At 43.3% G+C, this 23,309-nt stretch overlaps 2 protein-coding genes across 3 annotated transcripts in view; one reads left to right on the plus strand and one right to left on the minus strand.

Moving 5' to 3' along the window:
* The window catches only part of LOC307000690 (uncharacterized protein), a 441,581-nt gene that overhangs the window by 356,552 nt on the left and 61,720 nt on the right, over positions 1–23,309 (plus strand). The window lies entirely within an intron of this gene.
* LOC307000959 (uncharacterized protein) overlaps positions 1–23,309 on the minus strand; it is a 44,648-nt gene that overhangs the window by 1,274 nt on the left and 20,065 nt on the right. For both annotated transcript variants that reach the window (XM_079616997.1, XM_079616996.1), the window contains 2 exons: positions 4,585–5,000; positions 3,082–3,886 (listed from right to left, as the gene is read on the minus strand). In XM_079616997.1, the coding sequence (XP_079473123.1) occupies positions 3,082–3,886; positions 4,585–4,618 (839 nt within the window). In that variant the 5' untranslated portion in view covers positions 4,619–5,000. The remainder of the gene's footprint in view (positions 1–3,081; positions 3,887–4,584; positions 5,001–23,309) is intronic.

Here is a 23,309-nt window from a genome sequence, read left to right on the forward strand (position 1 = left end):
TTAGCAGTTAATAGTTTTTTATTCGCCTGTTTAGCGGAGCAATCCATGCAACAAACAAAACAGGTTGAAGCTGCTTCCATAGAAAAACTTTTCTATGGACAAAACGCATCTGAAAATGAATGAAATCAGCTGTTCTGGCGTCCCTCCACCTCCCAAGCTCCACCTGCATAATTTAGACATCTTGCTACCATACTCGTCATCCAAGCATTATTAGTCCCACTGGGGGGTGCATCTAAGCTCGAGTTGAAGCTGCTTCCATAGAAAAACATTTCTATGGACAAAACGCATTTGAAAATGAACGGTGCATGGTGAGCACACGAACCACGTTATTGAAATAATCTGACCTTTCTTTTAATTTTATTATTCATTTGTGTTTAAGTTGCTCAAATTGCTTTTACGTCGCTTAGCCAGGCAATAGACAAGTGACCAATCCTAAGTGGCGATGTCACTACACACTAGTGATGTTACATTCGTGAACGAATCGTTCTTTTTGAACAAATCTTTTAGGTGAACGAATCGTTCTCGTAATCCATTGACTGGACTTTAAATTTCTCGTTCACTAAAATCCTATTAGCAGCGCATGCGCAGCTCAGTGAACCGGGTAGCTCTGTGGACTTTTTCATCCTATCAAATAATGACTAAACCTCGAGCCAATAGCCTTCGAGTATGAGATGTGACGGAGCATGTGTTTTGTTGAATGTAGTGAACGAATGTACGCCCTTCACTGACCGTGACCGAGTTGATTGAGTCTGAACGAGAGATCTCATTCGTGAACGAGTTGAACGAACTGGTACATGTTGTTCGTGAACGAAAAGAACCAGTTGTTTGAACGATAGTGACGGCGAACAGATAGAGCTAGGCTCGTGTAGTTGGCATATGTGCATAAAATAAATAAATGTACACTTTACCATTGTAATGAAAACAGTTTAATGACGCAGCTTATGCTTGTAAACTGTAATATTCCCATCAAGTTTTGAATCGAGGGGGGGCAATAATTCAATAAAAAACTCCAGCCAATAATTTCCAAGACCACCTAGAATCATTGGACAGTAAGTTCGTCAATCATGCGGTCGTACCATACCCCCGCCTCCCCACCCCCTCGTGCGCGTGACCTAGTAATGGGCGATATAAACGATATGCGATATAAACAATACAAAATTGGCCTACGATAGAGATTTTAATCCTATTGCACTATCGCGATAATGCATATTGATGACGCAATCTACCCACGAAATTTAGAGCCACGAGCTGCAACCGGCTGAAACGCATCATATTCGTCGTCATCTTGAGTAACCATGGCTGAAAGCGAACCGGAGGAGCTGGTGAAAAAGATCGGTGCAACATCCATTATTTGGACTTGGTTCGGATTTAAGCCGTCCGACGAGCAGCAGCAAACTATATAGACTATACAGAGTGCGTGGGGCAACAGTTCGGTAACACACACGACTAATCTGTTCTACCACCTCAAAACTAAACATGTCACTGAATACCAGCGCGTATTCACAAAATAGTGGTGTAAACACAACATCTCTGTGTGTGCCCGATTTTAAGATTCTTTGTTGTGTTGCTTTTTAACTGAGAAGACATCAGTTTTTCTGCTCTTTGCATCTTGTGTGTCCTTTAAAAAAATAGACACACTAAAACTACATTTGGAGTGCCTTCTGCACTGTTTTGCACTTTTTACTGTCTATGGCTGTAAACAAACTTTTATACTTGAAGCATTTTCTTTAGTTGACGTATAACAGGTGAACCGCGAAAAATTAGAATATCATGCAAAAGTAAAAGGTGAAACTAATATATTATATAGACTCATTACATGCAAATTGAGATATTACAAGGCTTTATTTGTTATAATTTTGATGATTATGGCTTACAGCTTTATGAAAACCTTTTCACAATATTCTAATTTTGAATTTGGGGTTTTTATAAGCTGCTAGCCATAATATTTAAACATTAGTTTATTTAAACAAACATTAATATTTAAACAAAGTCTCTGCAGCTAGTGTACTTGCATTTTATTTATCTGCAACATTATGTTATATAATATTAGTTTTGCACAATAAATGTTCTCAAAACTACATGCACCGTTTCTTTCTTTCTTTCTTTAAAAAATTGTTTGGCTTTCCTTAGGGTCTGTGTAACCTGTTCTGAAATGGTTTTATTATAATTTATATATCGTGAAATATATCGTTATCGCAAGAGGCTGCAATGTATATCGCAATATGGATTTTAGGCCATATCGCCCATCCCTAGTGTGACCCCTTCGTGCGCATACTCAAAGCTCGTGACCCAGTCACAGTAAGTGCAAGTCGCGCCGGTACATCTGAGTTTTCGCTCGTCCGTGTTCTTCGAATGGGTGGAGTCAGGGCCAGCGTTGGAGGAAAGAAGGTAGGACCATTTGAGTTGTGTATTTTCAAAATCTGCCGGCCGTTTTGCAAATCCCATACCCTACCTCAGGGATAGGCAACTTCGGTCCTGGAGGGCCACTGTCCTGCAGAGTTTAGCTTCAGCCCTGATATCAACTCACCTGTATCTATCTAGTAATCCTGAAAACATTGATTGCCTTGTTCAGGTTTAATTAGGGTTGGAGCTAAACTCTGCAGAACAGTGGCCCTCCAGGACCGAAGTTGCCTATCCCTGCCCTAACTTTAAGACGGACAAAAGTTTCGGGGGCAGTGTGCAAGCGTGATTGACATAACGTGAGGTCGTATTTATTTTTTTACGTGCGAAAATTACGGACGTGAATTTTGGACTCAGTGTGCAAGGGCCTTAAGACACTCTTTTTCACCTGTTTATGTAATAGAAAGAAAATGTCACTGAACGAAGCAATGAACAAATAATTTTAGTGAATGAACTGTAAATTAACAAATCTCTGGAAAGAATAAAAATTTCCACCACTAGTACACACATTCTACCATCACGGTTCGGCACGGTTCGGCACGGTTAGCTGAGAGTCCAGGGCCGAGAACGGTTTGTAATTGTGCCGTGCCGTACCAGCCTCAAGTGGAAACACAACTGGACCCTTTTCCGAAGGGGGAAAAGCAGCTTTTGTTTCTCAGCACATGAAGATGAACTACTTACTGTGATCTCAGACTGTGGTGATGTGGTTTCTCCACTGCATGGATCTTCATGTGTCGCTTCAGGCGACTTTTAAAAGAGAAACTCTTTCCACACTGATCACACGTGTGCGGCTTCTCTCTGCGGTGGATCCTCTCATGTGATTTCAGAGATGATGACACATTGAATCTCTTGTCACAGTGTGAACACTTGTAAGGTTTTTCTCCAGTGTGAATTCTCTGGTGTATTTTTAAACTGTGCGCTGTAATGAAAGTCTTTTCACACTCAAAGCACATGTACTCTCTCACACCAGTGTGAGTTTTCTGATGTGTATATAAAGATTGTAGCAGTGAAAAACTCTTTCCACACACAGAACATGAATGTGGCTTCTCCTTCGTATGAACTGTCAGGTGTGTCTTCAGGTGTGATGCCCTAAGAAATGTTTTCCCGCACTGATCACATGTGAACGGCTTCTCTCCAGTGTGGATTCTCATGTGAAGATTAAGGGATGCTAATTGACTGAAACTCTTCCCACATTGATAGCATGTGAACGGCTTCTCTCCGGTGTGGATCCTCATGTGACGCTCAAGACTTTGTTTGGTTGTGAAACTGTTTCCACACTGAGTGCAGGTGAAAGATTTCTTGTCTTTTCTTTTCTTTAAACATTTATTTTTAGTCTTTGATCGACTCGGTTTTTCTGAAGGTTTGACATGTTGTTCCTCCTCCACTTCTCTCAGTTCTTCACTCTCCTCCTTCACTTCTCTCAGTTCTTCACTCTCCTCATTCACTTCTCTCAGTTCTTCACTCTCCTCGCTCTCTTCAATCGGGTCTAACATGAAAGAAAAACTCATTTTAAAATTTTCAAAACAATCAGAAGAGAGAAATATTGAGTGAATGGAGATAAAAATTATCACAGATGTAACAGACAACTGCTATAAAATATTACAACAATTTATGTATTTTTATAAATTAATTAAACGTCCCTGACACTTTCCATGAATGAGGTACACTGATCTTCCAGTTGTTATATTGACACCAACTTTTAGATTGATATATAGTTATGTTAAAAACTACTAAAACGTTTTAATTATTAAGGGCCGTTCACACTAAACTTCTCCTTCAGTTGACTTCACACGCATGTGTGACAAGAAACACAAGATCAAATTTCTCTGTGAGAACGAACACAAATGTTTGCAGTAAAGCGGAGTAGATTGTAAATTTGTACATTTTGGAATTATTATTATTTGTTATAGTAAAAATACGCACACAATTCAGGTCAAAATGCTGGTAAAATTGTTACAAATTGTAAACCATATATAAAATAAATGTAAAATATTTCAATTGAGTTTGACCTGATGTTAACAATCAGTATGAAACCTCCCTTTACTGACCATTTGTTTAAAAAAAAAAAAAAACTTTTGCAGCCATTTCACAGTGAAACTGTTTATCTAAAAGTGATGAAGTGCTTGAATGTTTCTAACATGAATGTTCTCCAGCATCATGAATGAATGAAGAATAAACACCAACCTCTTTGTTCTTCAGGATCTTCAGTGTGTTTCATTCTGCAGGGTTCTGGATCACTCGTGTTCTCACTGTCCTCTTTAATAAACTCAGTCTCTGCAGATTTCAGCTCTTCCTGATGCTTTCATGCTCGTCTTCACTTGCAGCTGATGGGAATTTACAGCATTTATTGGAGAATTACAGTCGGAGGAGCTTCACTGATGATGTGATTGCAGTGGAAGGAGCTTCACTGATGATGTGAATACAGTGGGAGGAGCTTCACTGATGATGCGAATACAGTCGGAGGAGCTTCACTGATGATGCGAATACAGTGGGAGGAGCTTCACTGATGATGCGATTGCAGTGCGAGGAGCTTTACTGATGATGTGATTGCAGTGGGAGGAGCTTCACTGATGATGAATTCCAGAGTTTGAGGAGCTGATCTGCCAAAATCAAAAGTATCAATTACTGAGTTTGTTTTTATAATAAATGACACTCCTAAGTGTAGCTGGCGCGGTCTGCACTTCGCCGACTACTGCGTAGTGTTCTGGTGCACTGATGACAGGACACTGACGATCTTCAATCAGAATCAGTATCTCTGTCAAGAAGAATGCAGACTCAGAAAATAAAATAGCTACAGAAAATTTATGAAAAAATATCGCATTAGGCTTGTGTATTTTAGGGCTGCAACGATTCCTCGATTAAAGTCGAGTATTCGATTTAAAAAAAAATCCTCGATTGCAATTTACCCGTTTCGATTAACCGGCAAAATACCGGAAGTGGCGCATTCCACAGACGAGAATCCATGAACCGCATTATTACATCGCTTTCTAAGGCTACGCGATCTATTTAAAAACATTTACAATCACAATATGTCATAGTGCTATCATGAAATCAATAAGGCTGTGAATATGTGCTCGGTTTTTTTCCCCACCGAGAAGCATGACGCTTTAATGCGTGCAGATTGTGTTAAAAGTACCTCAGCTCCGTTCACAGTACACACACACACACACACACGCACACACGCACACGCGCACACACGCGCACACACACACCGTTTCAGTTGCACTGTCATCATTTACAGTTAGGTCCATATATATTTGGACACAGGCACAATTTTCATACTTTTGGTTCTGTATACCACCAGAATAAAATTAAAATGAAACAATCAATATGAATTTGAAGTGCAGACTTTCAGCTTTAATTAAAGGGGTTGAACAAAAATATCAAGTAAACATTTTAAGAACTGCAACCATTTTTATACACAGTACCCCTATTTTCAGGGGCTCAAATGTAATTGGACAAATTAATATAATCATAAATAAAATGTTCATTTTTAATATTTTGTTGAGAATCCTTTGCAGGCAATGACTGCCTGAAGTCTGGAACTCATGGACATCACCAAAGACTGGGTTTCCTGCTTTGTGATGCTTTGCCAGGCCTTAACTGCAGCTGTCTTCAGCTGTTGTTTGTTTGTAGGTCTTTCTGCCTTTAGTTTTACCTTCAGCAAGTGAAATGCATGCTCGATCGGGTTGAGATCAGGTGATTGACTCGGCCATTGCAGAATATTCCACTTCTTTTCCTTAAAAAACTCCTGGGTTGCTTTTGCAGTGTGTTTTGGATCATTGTCCATCTGTACTGTGAAGCGCCGTCCAACCAACTTTGCTGCATTTGGCTTAATCTGGGCAGACAGTATATTCCTATACACTTCAGAATTCATCCGGCTGCTTCTGTCTTCTGTTACATCATCAATAAACACCAGTGATCCAGTGCCACTGGAAGCCATGCATGCCCATGCCATCACACTGCCTCCACCATGTTTAACAGAAGATGTTGTATTCTTTGGATCATGAGCTGTTCCAAGCGTTCTCCATACTTTTTTCTTCCCGTCATTTTGGTACATGTTGATTTTAGTTTCATCCGTCCAAAGAATGCTTTTCCAGAACTGGTCAGGCTTTTTTAGATGCTTTTTGGCAAAGTCTAATCTGGCCTTTCTATTCTTGATGCTTACGAATGGTTTGCACCTTGTGGTGAACCCTCTGTATTTGTTCTCGTGAAGTCTTCTCTTGATTGTAGACTTTGACAATGACACGCCTACCTCCTGGAGAGTGTCCTTCACTTGGCTGGATGTTGTGAATGGGTTTTTCTTTACCATGGAGAGGATCCTGCGATCATCTACCACTGTTGTCTTCCGTGGACGTCCAGGCCTTTTTATGTTGCTGAGCTCACCAGTGGATTCTTTTTTTCTCAGAATGTACCAAACTGTTGATTTGGCCACTCCTAATATTCCTGCTATCTCTCGGATGGATTTATTTTGTTTTTGAAGCCTAATGATGGCCTGTTTTACTTGCATGGAGAGCTCCTTTGAACGCATGATGTAGGTTCACAGCAATATATTCCAAATGCAAATACTACACTTAGAATCAACTCCAGACCTTTTACCTGTTTAATTAATGAATAAATAACGAAGGAATAGCCCACACCTGTCCATGAAATCACTTTTGATTCAATTGTCCAATTACTTTTGGTCCCTTGAAAAAGGGGGGGTGGCTCTCCCAAGAGCTGTAATTCCTAAACCCTTCCTCCAATTTGGATGTAAATACCCTCAAATTAAACCTGAGAGTGTGCACTTTCAGCCCATATCCATTAAATAACTATAGCTTGAATATGTGTTGGTAAATACCTGAAAAAAAGAAAAATTGTGCCTGTGTCCAAATACATATGGACCTAACTGTATATGCGTGTCGGCGTCTCGGGTTTCTGCAACTCCATCTCTGCGTGCTGTGAGTTTGTGTGGCTTATAACTGTTATGATGGTGAGGAAGGATGAACCCAATCGCAGACAGTAGTCAGGGCAACACGATTTATTAAACAAATAACGGGGAAAACAAAGCCCACGAGGGGGCAGAACATAGACAGAACAATGGACACTAACTAGACTGTGACAGATAACTACAAGAAAACAAACAACTAATAAAGGCAATAGTGCAACAGGACAACAGCTCTTGACAAGATACTCACAGACTCTGACAAAGGTTTGGCATGGATTAACAATGAACCGACACAGGACAGAAAACACAAGGGGATTAAATAGGGAGACTAACGATAACATAACAGGTGACACAGGTAAAGCAATAATGACAAAACGAGGATAACAAGGAGGGCGGGGCTAGATGACGAGACAACACAAGCACATGGCCCAACAAGGCCATGTGTTTGCACATAAAACATGGGTCTGTCATGATCCTGCCTCAAGACTTAAAGAAAGACAAGGACTAGATGGCAGAATCATGACAGAACCCCCACCTTAAGGAGCGGCTTCCAGACGCTCCTCAAGGGGACATCAAACATGACAGACTGAGACAAAGACACAAACCAACTAAACATGACAAATAACAGTAAGGGCAGACACGAAAACACGACGACAGGGTTGGGGTGCAACAATAAAAATAACAAACACGGGAGGGGGGGGCGGAGGAACAAGAGATTTCATGGGGGAATGTCCAGGGTGGGAGGGTGGGACTGTGGTCTTGGGTCTTCCGGATGAGGGCTGTGGACAAGGAATCCGGGCAGGCTTGGATGGGGACACACGAGGAACAGTCTTGAATGAAACAGTTCGGGGCTGAGTGCAGACAGGGCTGACCGGGGAAACACAAGGCGACTTGATAGGAGTCTTGATAGGGACAACAGGGGGCGACGATACGGGACGAATCTTGATGGGGGAAACAGTAGGAGATGAAGCAGGACTCAAGACAGGGGATGTAGTAGGTGGCTGGGCAGTGGAGAGAGGCAATGCAGCAGCAGGCTGCGGAGCTGGAACGGGGTCATAGAACTCCGCAGACGAATCAGAACCAGCGCTCCTCACATCAGACTCGGAAGATGCGCTTCTCATGTCTGATTCAGGATTCGCGTTCTCTGCAACCGACTCAGGGACAGCAATCAGAGCAGCCGAGTCAGGAACAACCCTCTCTGCAGCTCTAGGCACGGGGTCTGGGGACAAGACGGGCTTGACAGGGACTTCTAGGATCTTGACGAGACAGGACAAGTACTCTGACAGCGTTCTTGCAGCAATGACGACCAGCATCTCTTTATTAGCTGAAACGGAGCGCAAAACAGCCTCAGCCGCTGAATCGGCCGCTTCCCTCTCTGCAGCACTCACGACTGCAAGCTCGGGAACAGCCCTTACTGCTGCAGACTCTGGAGCGGCGCCCTCAGCAGCCGATTCAGGAACATTACCTTCGGTTGCAGCGGGCTCAGGGACAGCGCCATCCATAGCAGGCTCTGGGACAGCGCTTCCAGACACAGGGGATGACAAAGGACAAGAGACTCCCCTCCTCCTCCTCTTCTTTCTAGGTCGCGGAGCAGAAGCCTCTGCCAGGTTCGCAGCCGGTTGGGGAAGTTCAACAGGATCCGTTACAGGTAGCGAAAGAGCAGCCTCAGGAAGGATTGACTCCGTAGCGGAAGACTCCGAAGCGGACTCCCACGAGAGACGTTGTTGTGTTTTCTGTTGATTTCTGACTTCTGTAAAGTTTTGTTATTTCTTATTATGTCTATTTAGATGTTTACTTTAAATCAGAGCTACAAATGTGGCAAGAACCATTTATGGAGAAACTGTAGCCTAATGGTGTAATGCCTCTTTAAGAGAGGAGTAAGCTGAAACATGTGACCGGGGTTAAAGGGGTTAAAAGGAAGCGCGTTTCATTCACTGTTATGACTAGTTTCAACCCAGTGTGCAGCCACTTGGTAAGCTCTGTTTTCTTGTTTGTTTATGATGTATACTTCATGTTGTCTATTGTCGCTATGTTGTTGTACTGCGTTTACGTCCGTTGCACGTTAATGAGATAATGTTAATGTTTCGGCAGATCTAAGCAGTTTAGTTAATTGCTCGATATAACAAATGCTCTAAAGTTATAAGTTGACGAGGTGGCAGCCGTGGGACATAAAGATAACAGTGAAGACCTACTTGTAACCTTTCTATGCCATATGTGTCTATTTGTGATTTATTTCTTAAGCTTTATAAAAGTTTATAGTATAAATCGCGGACTGGTATTTCCTGGTTTGCCGCGGGGCATTATGGGAGCTGTAGTTTCCTGCTTGCAGAAGACTTTGCATAGGCTTGGTAGTACTTGAGTATGGTGTATAATGTTTGAAATGTGAAGCGTGTACATGATAATTCTAAAAATGTAAAAATGTATATATTATTATTATAATAGTTTATTATTATTATATTTGTATTTGATTTATGCTATTTATAGGATATTTATATTGTTAATTTTAATTAATGCTTGTTGCTTATTGTTATTAGGCTATTGCTGTAAATTGAGGCTGTTTGTAGCTAATATGCACATTGAAATTGAAATGTTGTATTTATTATTTCAGGTTTATTACCTGCTGCTGCCGCTGCTACAGCAAATTCTTATTTGTGGAAAAATAAACAAACAAATGTGGAATATAGAGTAATGTCCTTTTGTGCACTGGGTTGCCCTTTCCGTGGGAAGAAAACGGAACAGTAATAAACCAAGTGTTCCTGAGAGCATTAAGCCTGTGAAGCCAAGTCTGCCACTGCCCTACCAGCATTGACCAGTGAAGGAGCGCAAAGAGAAGAGGAATAGGCCGAATAGACCCCTCTGTGAAACAGCGCCTTGGTCAGTGCAAGTAAAGGAAGATGGATTCGGCAGAACTAGTGGCCCTAAAAGGTAAGCGCTCAACAGCACAGCCCTCTTTCAGCAAGAGAGCCAAAAAGCTGTCCCTCACTTTGGACCTCCTAGAAAAAAGGATGCTGATTGATGAGATCAGAATACTTGGTGTGGACTTTGGAAAGCTGCACGACACTGGACTCGAATATGTTGACGCTCTAGGAGAAGTGGAAAGTGAGGAAGAAAAAGCAGGTAAAGAAGTGGCTCTTGTAGAGGAGAAAGTGTCGACATGTCTTGCCACTTATACAGAAACACTCCGGCTTGCTAAGGAGACATTATGGTCCAAATTTGCCTATGTTGATCTTAAATTGTATGCTGACGGTGCAGAAGAGAAATGTACTGAAGTGGAGAACACTGATGTGAAGGAGTTGTCGGAGGACGACTTTCAAGTCCTGAGAGAGGGCCTGGTGGAGAGAATCAAAATGCTTGAGCAGAAGGTGCTTGAATGGGAAGGTTCTGTCCCTGAAGCCAAGACAACAGTGTATAAACAGCAGCTATACAAGCTGGACAACAGAATGCATGACTGGGTACGAAGTTGGCAAAAGTTGAAGCGGACAGAAAAGGTTGACGGGGGAGAAGAATCGGGTACTGACGAGGAGCATAGCGAGTCCGGAGAGGGACCCACTAGAGCTGGCATGCAGCCTCAAATCCCCATTGTTACACCTACACCCGGTACTGAAGCATCTGCAGTTCCATCACCACCACAAGGCATCCCTGGCGTGAATCCTGGGGCGTACGGCTTCAGACCGCAGATCAGTCTTGAAAGAACCCGCCTGCCCACGTTCTCGGGAGATATGACCGACTACTATCGGTGGAAGGCTGAGTGGGAAGAGCTGGAAAAGCTGGGAAACCCACAGAGGACGGCTGGTGTTACAAGGTTCCACCTCCTGGCAAGTCTCAGCGACAGGGTGAAGAAAGACTTAGTTCTGTCCAGCTGTGCATCGGCGGATGAAATGTTCAGGCGCCTCGACAACCGGTTCGGGAATAAGGCAAAAATCGTCCTGAAGATATCCGAGGAGGTTCAGGGCCTTCCTTCCGTAAAGGGAGACAACCCTAGAAAAGCAATTGAGCTTATCCAAGCAGTGGAGCGGGCCCTTAGTAACCTTGTGATCCTGGGAGAAGAAGAGGTTATAAAGAACCGTTGGGTAGCACAGTCCCTTGAAAGCAAGCTACCAAGCTCTCTGAAGGAGAAATGGATTTCGCACAAGACTGAGCCTATGAATGGGTTTACTCCAAATAACCACTTCGACTGCTTACTGCGCTTCCTGAAGAAGCAGGAGGCAATCCTGGAGGAGCTGGATCAGCTGGAGCCAGGCCCTAGAGAGGGAAGCTCCTCAGTGAAAGGCCCGGCAGACAAACCAGAGAGAGGAGTCAAGAAAGCTTTCTCCAAAGCTACCTCAGGCCGAAGAGAGTCTCAGTCAAAGCCACACTTGGGCTCATGCACTGCCTGTGCTGATGAGACACATGCTGGCAGGTTGTTTGCCTGCAAAGCCTTTAGGGAGATGGATCTCCAGAGGAGAAAGAGCCATCTAAAGACCCATGGGGTATGTAATCGGTGCCTGTGCTTCCACCTAAAGGATGGCCGTTGCAACCCGAAGTTCCTCTGCAGTAAAATGGACTGCCGCAAAGAAGAGCCTCACCACTATCTGCTCTGCTCCAAGTCCATCGTTCAAGAGAAAGATGCTGGCAGCGAGGTGCAAGGTACCAAAAGAGGGGAGAGAAAAGGCCTTGGGCTGACCAGTAAGCAAGAAGAGCTCCTGGCGAAAGTCACTCCGGAATTAAGAGCAGAATTCAGGAAGGCATTTTCCAACAAAGCCTCAACTACGATCTGCACTGCTGGAGGTGGAGCAAAAGAGTACCCAGTTATAATGATGTTACTAGAGGTAACTACTAACTCAGGCCAGCTGATAGGCACTCTTATTGACCTTGCCTCTGACACCAACTATATAACAAACGACGCCGCCCAGCGCCTTGGACTGATTGGTGAGCACGTCAAGTTAATTGTCAATGGAATAGGAGGGATGAGAACGACAGTCACAACCAAGAGGTACTCCCTGCGACTAAAAGTGAAGACCATCAAGGGGACGGTAATGGAACACAAGCTGCTCTGCTACGGCCTGGAGAGTATTGCAGAGATAAGTCAGTCTGTCACTCCACAACAGCTACAAAAGATCTTTCCTGACATCGCTGCAGAAGAGCTGGTCCGCCCTGAGAATATTGATCTTCTAATCAGCCACAGGGAAGGTCGTCTAGTTCCACAGCCATTCAAGTTGGAGGGAGATCTAGTACTTTGGGACGGCCCATTGGGCAAAACTGTTGGCGGTACTCACCCCGATCTCTTTGAGGTGGTCGACCTAACTCTGCACGAGTCTGAAACTCACTTTGCAAGATCAATGAGGACATCCTCAATGGAGTACAAGGAGGTCCTTATGGACACCAAAGACCTGAGTAAGGAGCCAACAAGGATGGAAGTGACCCTTAGCAGCACCACTGTCACGAATAAGGAGGTGATTGATTGGTTCAAGTGGGATAGTATTGGGGCAGCGTGTGACCCGAAATGTGGGAGCTGCAAGTGCAGCAAGTGCCCTCTAGGAGGCAAAGAGATGACCATTGGAGAAGAAAGGGACTTAGAAAAGATAAAGGACTGCCTCTCTTATGTTTTAGCGGATAAACACAGAGACGCCCCACACTGGGATGCGGCCTACCCATGGAAGGTAAGCCCAGCGATTCTGCCAGATAACCGCCGAGCAGTGGAAGCAACTTTTAAGAACACAGAGGTTCGGCTGGCACGAGAACCTGCCTGGAAAGAGGCATATGGAGAGCAGATACGTGAGATGATATCAAGAGGAGCAGCCATCAAGCTCACAAAGGAACAGATCAAGAGCTGGAACGGCCCAATCTGGTACATCAGCCATCTGGTGGCCCCGAATCCTCATTCTAGCTCAACGCCAGTAAGGATAGTCTGGAACAGTAGTCAGGAGTTCAAAGGGTTTAGCCTGAACAACCTCTTGCACAAAGGCCCTGATGTCCTCAACCCAATCCGAGGTGTCCTGCTTAGATTCAGGAGCAGACTGTATGCTGCTCTTGGCGATGTGAAGAAAATGTATAATTCAGTGTGGCTAAAGAATGAGGAGGTCCACCTCCATCGATTCCTCTGGAGGGATAACCCCGAAGATGAAATCTGTGTGTTTGCTGTCGTTAGAGTTAACATCGGCGACAAGCCTGCTGGATGCATTGCTCAGGTTGCCATGAGAGAAACGGCAAACCTGCCTCAGTTCACATCCATGGTTGAAGAGCGCAGGATCCTGACAGAAGACTGCTATGTGGACGACATCTTGACGTCGCATGATGATCTCCAAACTCTGATTAGAATGACTGAAGGAGTGGAAGAGATCCTAAAAGCAGGTGGCTTCTCCCTCAAGCCCTGGGTCCTGACAGGCCAAAGTGGGAGGAGTGAAGAACCCACTGACCTCAGCAACTTAAGGTCAACAGAGCCCAAGATCCTGATACTTCCCAACCAGATGCGGGACGAAGAGAACAAGGCATTGGGATTGGGATATGAGCCCAAATCTGACAAGATCCGTGTGCTGACGTCAGTAAACTTCTCCAGGAGGCGAGGAAAGATGAGGACTGGTCTGGATCTACGAGAGGATGAGATCAGAGGCAGTACCCCCGACCCTCTCACCCGACGCATGCTACTGAGTCAGATCGCAGGGTTCTATGACCCCATTGGCCTGGCCTCACCTGCCAAGCAACGAGGAGTGATGCTCGTAAGAGAGTCCTTTCAGGAAGCAGGAAGAAACCATCCCTCCAAGGATACCTGGGACGATCCTCTTTCGCCACGTCTTCGAGAGGCTGCGATAAAGCTCTTTGAGCAATATGTGAGGCTTGGCCAACTCAGATTTGACAGGAGTCTCACACCCCATGGAGCGATAGGTTGCCCAATGGGGATTACATTTTCCGATGGTAGTGAAGCTTCCTATGGAGCCGTTCTTTACCTACGGTGGGAGACAGAAAATGGAGTCGTAGTGAAGCTGGTTGAGTCTAAGGCCAAGCTCAGCCCTCTAGACCAGAAAGGTGATGTTATTAAAGCAGAGCTGTGTGGGGCCGTCTTTGCATCCCGCCTGAAGACATACTTTGAGAAGCACTGCTGCATCAAGGTCGATCGGTGGATCCATTTTGTCGATAGCCAGACAATCCTAGGAGCCATCCAGAAGGATAGCTATGGCTATCAAACATTTTTTGCAAACCGGATTGGAGAAATCCAAAAGGCCGGATCAATAGATAGATGGAGGTGGGTTGAAGGAAGACAGAACATCGCCGACCTTATCACAAGGGGGGCATCCCCTGAAGAGCTTGCTGAAGGATCAGTCTGGCAGGAAGGCCCAGAATTCTTGAAGTTGCTTGAATCAGATTGGCCTGTGAAAACTGCCAGAGAGATCAACCCCTCTGTTGATGAAGAGATTGGGGGACTTCGGAGGAAGGCATTCTCTGCACTGGTCACAGCTAGAGCCCAGCCCAGGAAATGGTCAAGCCCAACCAGTGTTGCACTTGTGCGCCTTGTGGATCCCCGAAGGTTCAGTTCGCTTGCACGGTTGTGCGGGACCATTGCCTGGATGAGACAAGCTGTAGAAATCTGGCTAGGCAATAGCCAGGCCCCAGTTTGGTCAAAGTGGGAGGCAAGACCATATCTGTCTGTGGAAAAAAGAACAACAGCTTTCAAAGATCTAGCGCTCGAAGCTCAAGATGGTGTCGAATTCCGAGACACAACCCTGGATCGCCTGGTTGTTCAGAGGGAGGAAAAGACAGGACTCTTGCTCTGCGGAGGGAGAATCCAACGCTGGGATGAGGATGGAGTGGCAGTACCGCTAATCCCATGCCAGTCGTGGCTCGCAACTCTACTGGCCAGGGAGGCACATGAAGAAAATCATGAAGGTGTTGCCTCTACCCTTCTACGGACAAGAAGGAAAGCCTGGATCATGCAGGGACGAAGAACAGTCAAGAAGGTGCTAAATAACTGTGTCACCTGCAGAAAGCAAAGAGCCAAGATGTGTCAGCAAGTAATGAGTGAGCTCCCTCAAGAGCGTACCAGAAGAGCAAGCCCATTCGAGTTTACAACCCTCGACCTTTTTGGTCCCTTCGAGGTGAAAGACGCTGTTAAAAGAAGGACAAGCAAGAAGGTTTGGGGCATTGTTTTCTGTTGTATGGCCTCGAGAGCCGTTCATGCGGACCTCACCGATGACCAGTCTGCAGAAGGCTTCCTCCAAGCATACTCCCGCTTTGTTGCCCTGAGGGGGCATCCAAGGAAACTATGGTCTGACAGAGGCACCAACTTTGTTGGCGCCAAGTCTGCTCTGTGTGAGCTGCATAAACATCTGGCTTGCCTGCAGGATACATCCATAGAAGATTTAGCCGCTAAGAACGGGACTGAGTGGAAATGGAATTTTCACCCTGCAGATGCACCCCACAGGAATGGAGCTGCGGAGGCTGCTGTAAAGCTTTTGAAGAGGGCGCTCACGAGCCTCGGGGGAGCAACAGAGTCTCTCACATGGGGAGAGCTCCAAACTCTGTTCTATCAGGCAGCCAACTTGACGAACGAACGCCCTATCGACGCCAGAGCTCAAGAACAGGAAGACTTGGTCAAGTACTTAACACCGAACTCCCTCATTCTGGGTCGAGCATCGCTTGGAGGAGACACCAGCGGGCTTGACCTAGAGACCCATTCCTGGCGCCGTCTAAGGGCTATTCAAGTCGGAGTAGACCAGTTTTGGGCAAAATGGAGGGAACTAGCTGGCCCAAATTTGTTCGTTCGACATAAATGGCACCGGACGGAAAGGAACGTCAAAGTTGGTGATCTCGTTTGGATTGCAGACCCAAATGCTTTGAGAGGTCAGTTTCGCCTGGGCCGCATTCTGACAGTTTATCCTGACAATAAAGGGATTGTTAGGGATGCTGATATTGCAACATGTGCTGGCCTTCCTGTCTCCCTGGTAGGTGGCCGGAAGAAGAGGAGTTCTTCATTGCCCATGATAGTTATTAGAAGAGACGTGAGAAGACTGGTGGTCCTTCTTCCGGTGGAGGACGAAACTCAGCCACCATGACACCCGCCTTTTCCTGAAGCCCTTTTACTCTGTGCACCGCCATATTCCCTGGCCCAAATCCCTTTCATTCATCGCCCAAACTTCTGTCACCCTGTCACTGCCCTTATCCTTATTGACTGGTTGGTGCAAGCCTAGCGCTGCCACCATGCTATCACATTGCACATACATGAAGTAAGAGCACACACATCCCATACCTCGCACACCTGCCAAAGGGATGTGATTGCCTTGAACATTGGACTAAGTTGCTCTTCCATCGTTCATGCCTTCATTAGACTCTTACTCATAGACATTGTGCAAAATAAGGGCTGTCTTAAAAAAAAAAAAAAAAAAAAAAAAAAAAAAATTGTGTGGAAAAGGGTGTTACTAAGAGAGGTTTTTGAGTGATTTCGGTAAGTTCCCTGGATCATAAGATCAGGAACTTAAGTGGGAGGTGTTGTGTTTTCTGTTGATTTCTGACTTCTGTAAAGTTTTGTTATTTCTTATTATGTCTATTTAGATGTTTACTTTAAATCAGAGCTACAAATGTGGCAAGAACCATTTATGGAGAAACTGTAGCCTAATGGTGTAATGCCTCTTTAAGAGAGGAGTAAGCTGAAACATGTGACCGGGGTTAAAGGGGTTAAAAGGAAGCGCGTTTCATTCACTGTTATGACTAGTTTCAACACAGTGTGCAGCCACTTGGTAAGCTCTGTTTTGTTGTTTGTTTATGATGTATACTTCATGTTGTCTATTGTCGCTATGTTGTTGTACTGCGTTTACGTCCGTTGCACGTTAAAGATAATGTTAATGTTTCGGCAGATCTAAGCAGTTTAGTTAATTGCTCGATATAACAAATGCTCTAAAGTTATAAGTTGACGAGGTGGCAGCCGTGGGACATAAAGATAACAGTGAAGACCTACTTGTAACCTTTCTATGCCATATGTGTCTATTTGTGATTTATTTCTTAAGCTTTATAAAAGTTTATAGTATAAATCGCGGACTGGTATTTCCTGGTTTGCCGCGGGGCATTATGGGAGCTGTAGTTTCCTGCTTGCAGAAGACTTTGCATAGGCTTGGTAGTACTTGAGTATGGTGTGTAATGTTTGAAATGTGAAGCGTGTACATGATAATTCTAAAAATGTAAAAATGTATATATTATTATTATAATAGTTTATTATTATTAGGTGTTCAAGCACGAAGTGCTGAAAACCTATTGTAATTGTACTGATTTTTATTAGGTGTTCAAGCACGAAGTGCTGAAAACCTATTGTAATTGTACTGATTTTTAGGTGTTCAAGCACGAAGTGCTGAAAACCTATTGTAATTGTACTGATTTTTATTATTATTAGGTGTTCAAGCACGAAGTGCTGAAAACCTATTGTAATTGTACCGATTTTTATTATTATTATTATTATTATTATTCTCCTGTAAAACGCATCATGCAGCCCAAACCGTATGTGCTAGAGACTTGAAACTTTGCCACAAGGTAGTACAAAAATCGAGGAGAGGTTATCAAATTATGAGCCCGATTGGCCTATAGGTGGCGCTATAGCAATCAATTGCGTGAAACTGCTCATAACTCCTAGACCGTATGTTGTAGACTCAAGTGTCTTATATCATTGGAAAGCTGACCACCTGACGTAAAAAATGTATATCTCCGATTTCATTTCCGGTATGCAAATTTTTCCGCCATTTTGAATTTTGTCAAAAATCTACTTTTGCAAACTAGTCCCTGGTTTTTTGCCCGATCGGAACCAAACCAGTGCAGTAATGTTCTCTGGAGTCTGAAGATCAATAATGATCGAAAAAAAGTTGAATTTTCAAATCGGGCTCGCTAGGGGGCGCAAAATGAACGTTGTGGGAGGAGCCTATTTGACTAAAATGCCTATAACTCGAGAAGTAAATGAGATAGCTTCACCAAACTTGGTACACATGTGTAGGAGGTCAATCTGAGGTCACGATAAAAAAAACGCGTCGATTGGCCACATGGTGGCGCTATAACACAGAAAAAACATATAAACACCTGACCGTTTGTCCGATTGACTTAAAATTTGGTATGCAGTGTCTTGGCCCAAGGCCCCATGTATGTGTAAAAGGATATTGGCGTATCTCAAAAAACATGGCCGCCATTGGCCAATGAATTTGAATCACATATTAGACAAGGTTAACGGAGGCCAATCAGAACGAAACTCGGTGGGCGTGTTCAACTCATGGCCCCAAAGGTCTGTAAGAGTTTTGAAAGAAATCGGCCACTAGTTGGCGCTAACGAGTTTTAAGGCTCTGTAATCACGTGGTGTTACAAATATCGTCACAATATGCATATCATTTGATAGATCTCCTCATGGTGAACATATTTGCCTCAAGAACCAATGCTGTCAATCGAATCGTTCATTAAATATTCGCAATTACGTCAAAAACCTACTTTTGCGAACTAGTCCCTGGTTTTTTGCCCGATCGGAACCAGACCAGTCTAGAACAATTCTCTGGACTCTCTAGATCAATAATTATTGAAAAAAAGTTGAACTTTTGCATTTGGGTGGCTATAACAGGGTCATTTAAGAAAAGGGCGTGTCAAAATGCACTCAAAAGCCTATAAATCCTAAATAAAAACTCAAAACTTCACAAAAATTGGTGAGCATATGTGCAATAACATCATTAACAAGCATGCAAAATTTTATGGAGATCGGACCATAGGTGGCGCTATAACTGTTAAAAAGCTTTTAAACCATATATTTCCTATGGTAAATTGTCTGTATTGGCTGTAAATGGTGTTTTTCCATCTATGATGTCAGTGGTTAAATACTTGCTAAATAAATCTTAATGTCTTTTAACGTTAATGTGCTTAAAGGCCTTAAAGGCCTTAAAAGCTTGAACACCGACAAATGCTGCTTGCAGCTTTAATTAGGTGTTCAAGCACGAAGTGCTGAAAACCTATTGTAATTGTACTGATTTTTATTATTATTATTATTATTATTTTTCTTCTGCCGTAAAACGCATCGTGCAGCCCAAACCGTAAGAGCTGGAGCTTTGAAACTTTGCCATATGGTAGTACAAAAATCGAGGAGAGGTTATCAAATTATGACCCCGATTGGCCCATAGGTGGCGCTATAACGATCAATTGCGCAAAACTGGTCATAACTCCTAGACCGTATGTCATAGACTCAAGTGTCTTATATCATTGGAAAGCTGACCACCTGACATAAAAAACGTATATCTCCGAATTAATTTCCGCCATGATAGATTTTCCGCCATTTTGAATTTTGTCAAAAACCTACTTTTGCAAACTAGTCCCTGGTTTTTCGCCCGATCGGAACCAAACCAACGCAGAAATGTTCTCTGGAGTCTGATAATCAATAATTATTGAAAAAAAGTTCAATTATCGATTAACGGTCGCTAGGGGGCGTAAAATTAACGTTGTGGGCGGAGCCTATATTACTAAAACGCCTATAACTCAAGTAGTAAATGAGATAACTTCACCAAACTTGGTACACATGTGTAGGAGGTCAATTTGAGGTCACGATAAAAAAACCGCGTCGATTGGCCACATGGTGGCGCTATAACACAGAAAAAACGTATAAACACCTGACCGTTTGTCCGATTGACTTAAAATTTGGTATGCAGTGTCTTGGCCCAAGGGGCCATCTATGTCTAGAAGGATATTGGCGTATCTAAAAAAAAAATGGCCGCCATTGGCCAATGAAGTTTAAGCACCCATTAGACAAGGTTAACGGAGGCCAATCGTAACGAAACTCGATGGCCATGTTCAACTCATGGCCCTAAAGACCTGTAAGAGTTTTGAAAGAAATCGGCCACTAGTTGGCGCTAACGAGTTTTACGGCTCTGTAATCACGTGGTGTTACAAATATCGTCAGAATATGCATATCATTTGATAGATCTCCTCATGCTGAACAACTTTGCCTCTAGAACTAATGCTGTCAATCGAATTGTTCATTAATTATACGCAATTACGTTAAAAACCTACTTTTGCGAACTAGTCCCTGGTTTTTCGCCCGATCGGAACCAGACCAGTCTAGAACAATTCTCTGGACTCTCTAGATCAATAATTATTAAAAAAAAGTTGAACTTTTGCATTTGGATGGCTATAAGAGGGTAATTTAAGAAAAGGGGCGTGTCAAAATACACTCAAAAGCCTATAAATCGTAAATAAAAACTCAAAATTTCACAAAAATTGGTGAGCATATGTGCAATAACATCATTAACAAGCATGCAAAATTTTATGGAGATCGGACCATAGGTGGCGCTATAACTGTTAAAAAGCTATAAAACCATATATTTCCTATGGTAAATTGCCTGTATTGGCTGTAAATGGTGTTTTTCCATCTATGATGTCAGTGGTTAAATACTTGCTAAATCAATCTTAATGTCTTTTAACGTTAATGTGCTTAAAGGCCTTAAAGGCCTTAAAAGCTTGAACACCGACAAATGCTGCTTGCAGCTTTAATTATTATTATTATTATTATTCTTCCGCCGTAAAACGCATCGTGCAGCCCAAACCGTAAGTGCTGGAGCTTTGAAACTTTGCCATATGGTAGTACAAAAATCGAGGAGAGGTTATCAAATTATGAGCCAGATTGGCCCATAGGTGGCGCTATAGCAATCAATTGCGCGAAACTGGTCATAACTCCTAGACCGTATGTCGTAGACGCAAGTGTCTTATATCATTGGAAAGCTGACCACCTGTCGTAAAAAACGTATATCTCCGATTTCATTTCCGCCATGATAGATTTTCCGCCATTTTGAATTTTGTCAAAAACCTACTTTTGTGAACTAGTCCCTGGTTTTTCGCCCGATCGGAACCAAACCAGTGCAGAAATGTTCTCTGGAGTCTGAAGATCAATAATTATTGAAAGAAAGTTGAATTATCGTTTCACGGTCGCTAGGGGGCGTCAAAACGTTAATGTGGGCGGAGCCTATTTTACTAAAATGCCTATAACTCGAGAAGCAAATGAGATAGCTTCACCAAACTTGGTACACATGTGTAGGAGGTCAATCTGAGGTCACGATAAAAAAACCGCGTCGATTGACCACATGGTGGCGCTATAAACAAAAAAAAAACGTATACACACCTGACCGTTTGTCCAATTGACTTGAAATTTGGTATGCAGTGTCTTGGCCCAAGGCCCCATGTATGTGTAAAAGGATATTGGCGTATCTCAAAAAACATGGCCGCCATTGGCCAATGAAGTGTAAGCACCTATTAGACAAGGTTAACGGAGGCCAATCAGAACGAAACTCAGTGGGCATGTTCAACTCATGGCCCTAGAGGTCTGTAAGAGTTTTGAAAGAAATCAGCCACTAGTTGGCGCTAACGAGTTTTACGGCTCTGTAATCACGTGGTGTTACAGATATCATCACAAAATGCATATCATTTGATAGATCTCCTCATGCTGAACAACTTTGCCTCAAGAACCACTGCTGTCAATCAAACCGTTCATTAAATATTCACGAATATGTTAAAAACCTACTTTTGCGAACTAGTCCCTGGTTTTTTGCCCGATCGGAACCAGACCAGTCTGGGACAATTCTCTGGACTCTCTAGATCAATAATTATCAAAAAAAAGTTGAACTTTTGCATTTTGCGCATGGCTATAATTGGCTCGTTTAGAAAAGGGGTGTGTCAAAATACACTCAAAAGCCTATAAATCCTAAATAAAAACTCGGAATTTCACAAAAATTGGTGAACATATGTGCAATAACATCATTAACAAGCATGCAAAATTTCATGGAGATCGGACAACAGGTGGCGCTATAACTGTTAAAAAGCTTTTAAACCATATATTTCCTATGGTAAATTGCCTGTATTGGCTGTAAATGGTGTTTTTCCATCTATGATGTCAGTGGTTAAATGCTTGCTAAATAAATCTTAATGTCTTTTGATGCTAATGTGCCTAAAGGCCTTAAAGGCCTTAAAAGCTTGAACACCGACAAATGCTGCTTGCAGCTTTAATTATTATTATTATTATTATTATTATTATTCTTCCGCCGTAAAACGCATCGTGCAGCCCAAACCGTAAGTGCTGGAGCTTTGAAACTTTGCCATATGGTAGTACAAAAATCGAGGAGAGGTTATCAAATTATGAGCCACATTGGCCCATAGGTGGCGCTATAGCAATCAATTGCGCGAAACTGGTCATAACTCCTAGACCGTATGTCGTAGACTCAAGTGTCTTATATCAGTGGAAAGCTGGTCACCTGGAGAACAAAACGTATATCTCCGATTTCATTTCCGCCATGATAGATTTTCCGCCATTTTGAATTTTGTCAAAAACCTACTTTTGCGAACTAGTCCCTGGATTTTTGCCCGATCGGAACCAAACAAGTGCAGAAATGTTCTCTGGAGTCTGAAGATCAATAATTATCGAAAGAAAGTTGAAATTTCGATTTACGGTTGCTAGGGGGCGTCAAAACGTTAATGTGGGCGGAGCCTATTTTACTAAAATGCCTATAACTCAAGTAGTAAATGAGATAACTTTACCAAACTTGGTACACATGTGTAGGAGGTCAATCTGAGGTCACGATAAAAAAACCGCGTCGATTGGCCACATGGTGGCGCTATAACACAGAAAAAACATATAAACACCTGACCGTTTGTCCGATTGACTTGAAATTTGGTATGCAGTGTCTTGGCCCAAGGCCCCATGTATGTGTAAATGGATATTGGCGTATCTCAAAAAACATGGCCGCCATTGGCCAATGAAGTTGAATCACCTATTAGACAAGGTTAACGGAGGCCAATCGGAACGAAACTCGTCAGGCATGTTCAACTCGTGGCCAAAGAAGTCTGTAAGAGTTTTGAAAGAAATCGGCCACTAGTTGGCGCTAACGAGTTTTACGGCTCTGTAATCACGTGGTTTTGCACAAATCTCCATAATATGCATATCATTTGATAGATCTCCTCATGCTGAACAACTTTGCCTCTAGAACTAATGCTGTCAACCAAATCGTTCATTAAATAT

This window comes from Phoxinus phoxinus, assembly GCF_949152265.1.
Source record: "Phoxinus phoxinus genome assembly, chromosome: 1".
Taxonomy (NCBI): domain Eukaryota; kingdom Metazoa; phylum Chordata; class Actinopteri; order Cypriniformes; family Leuciscidae; genus Phoxinus; species Phoxinus phoxinus.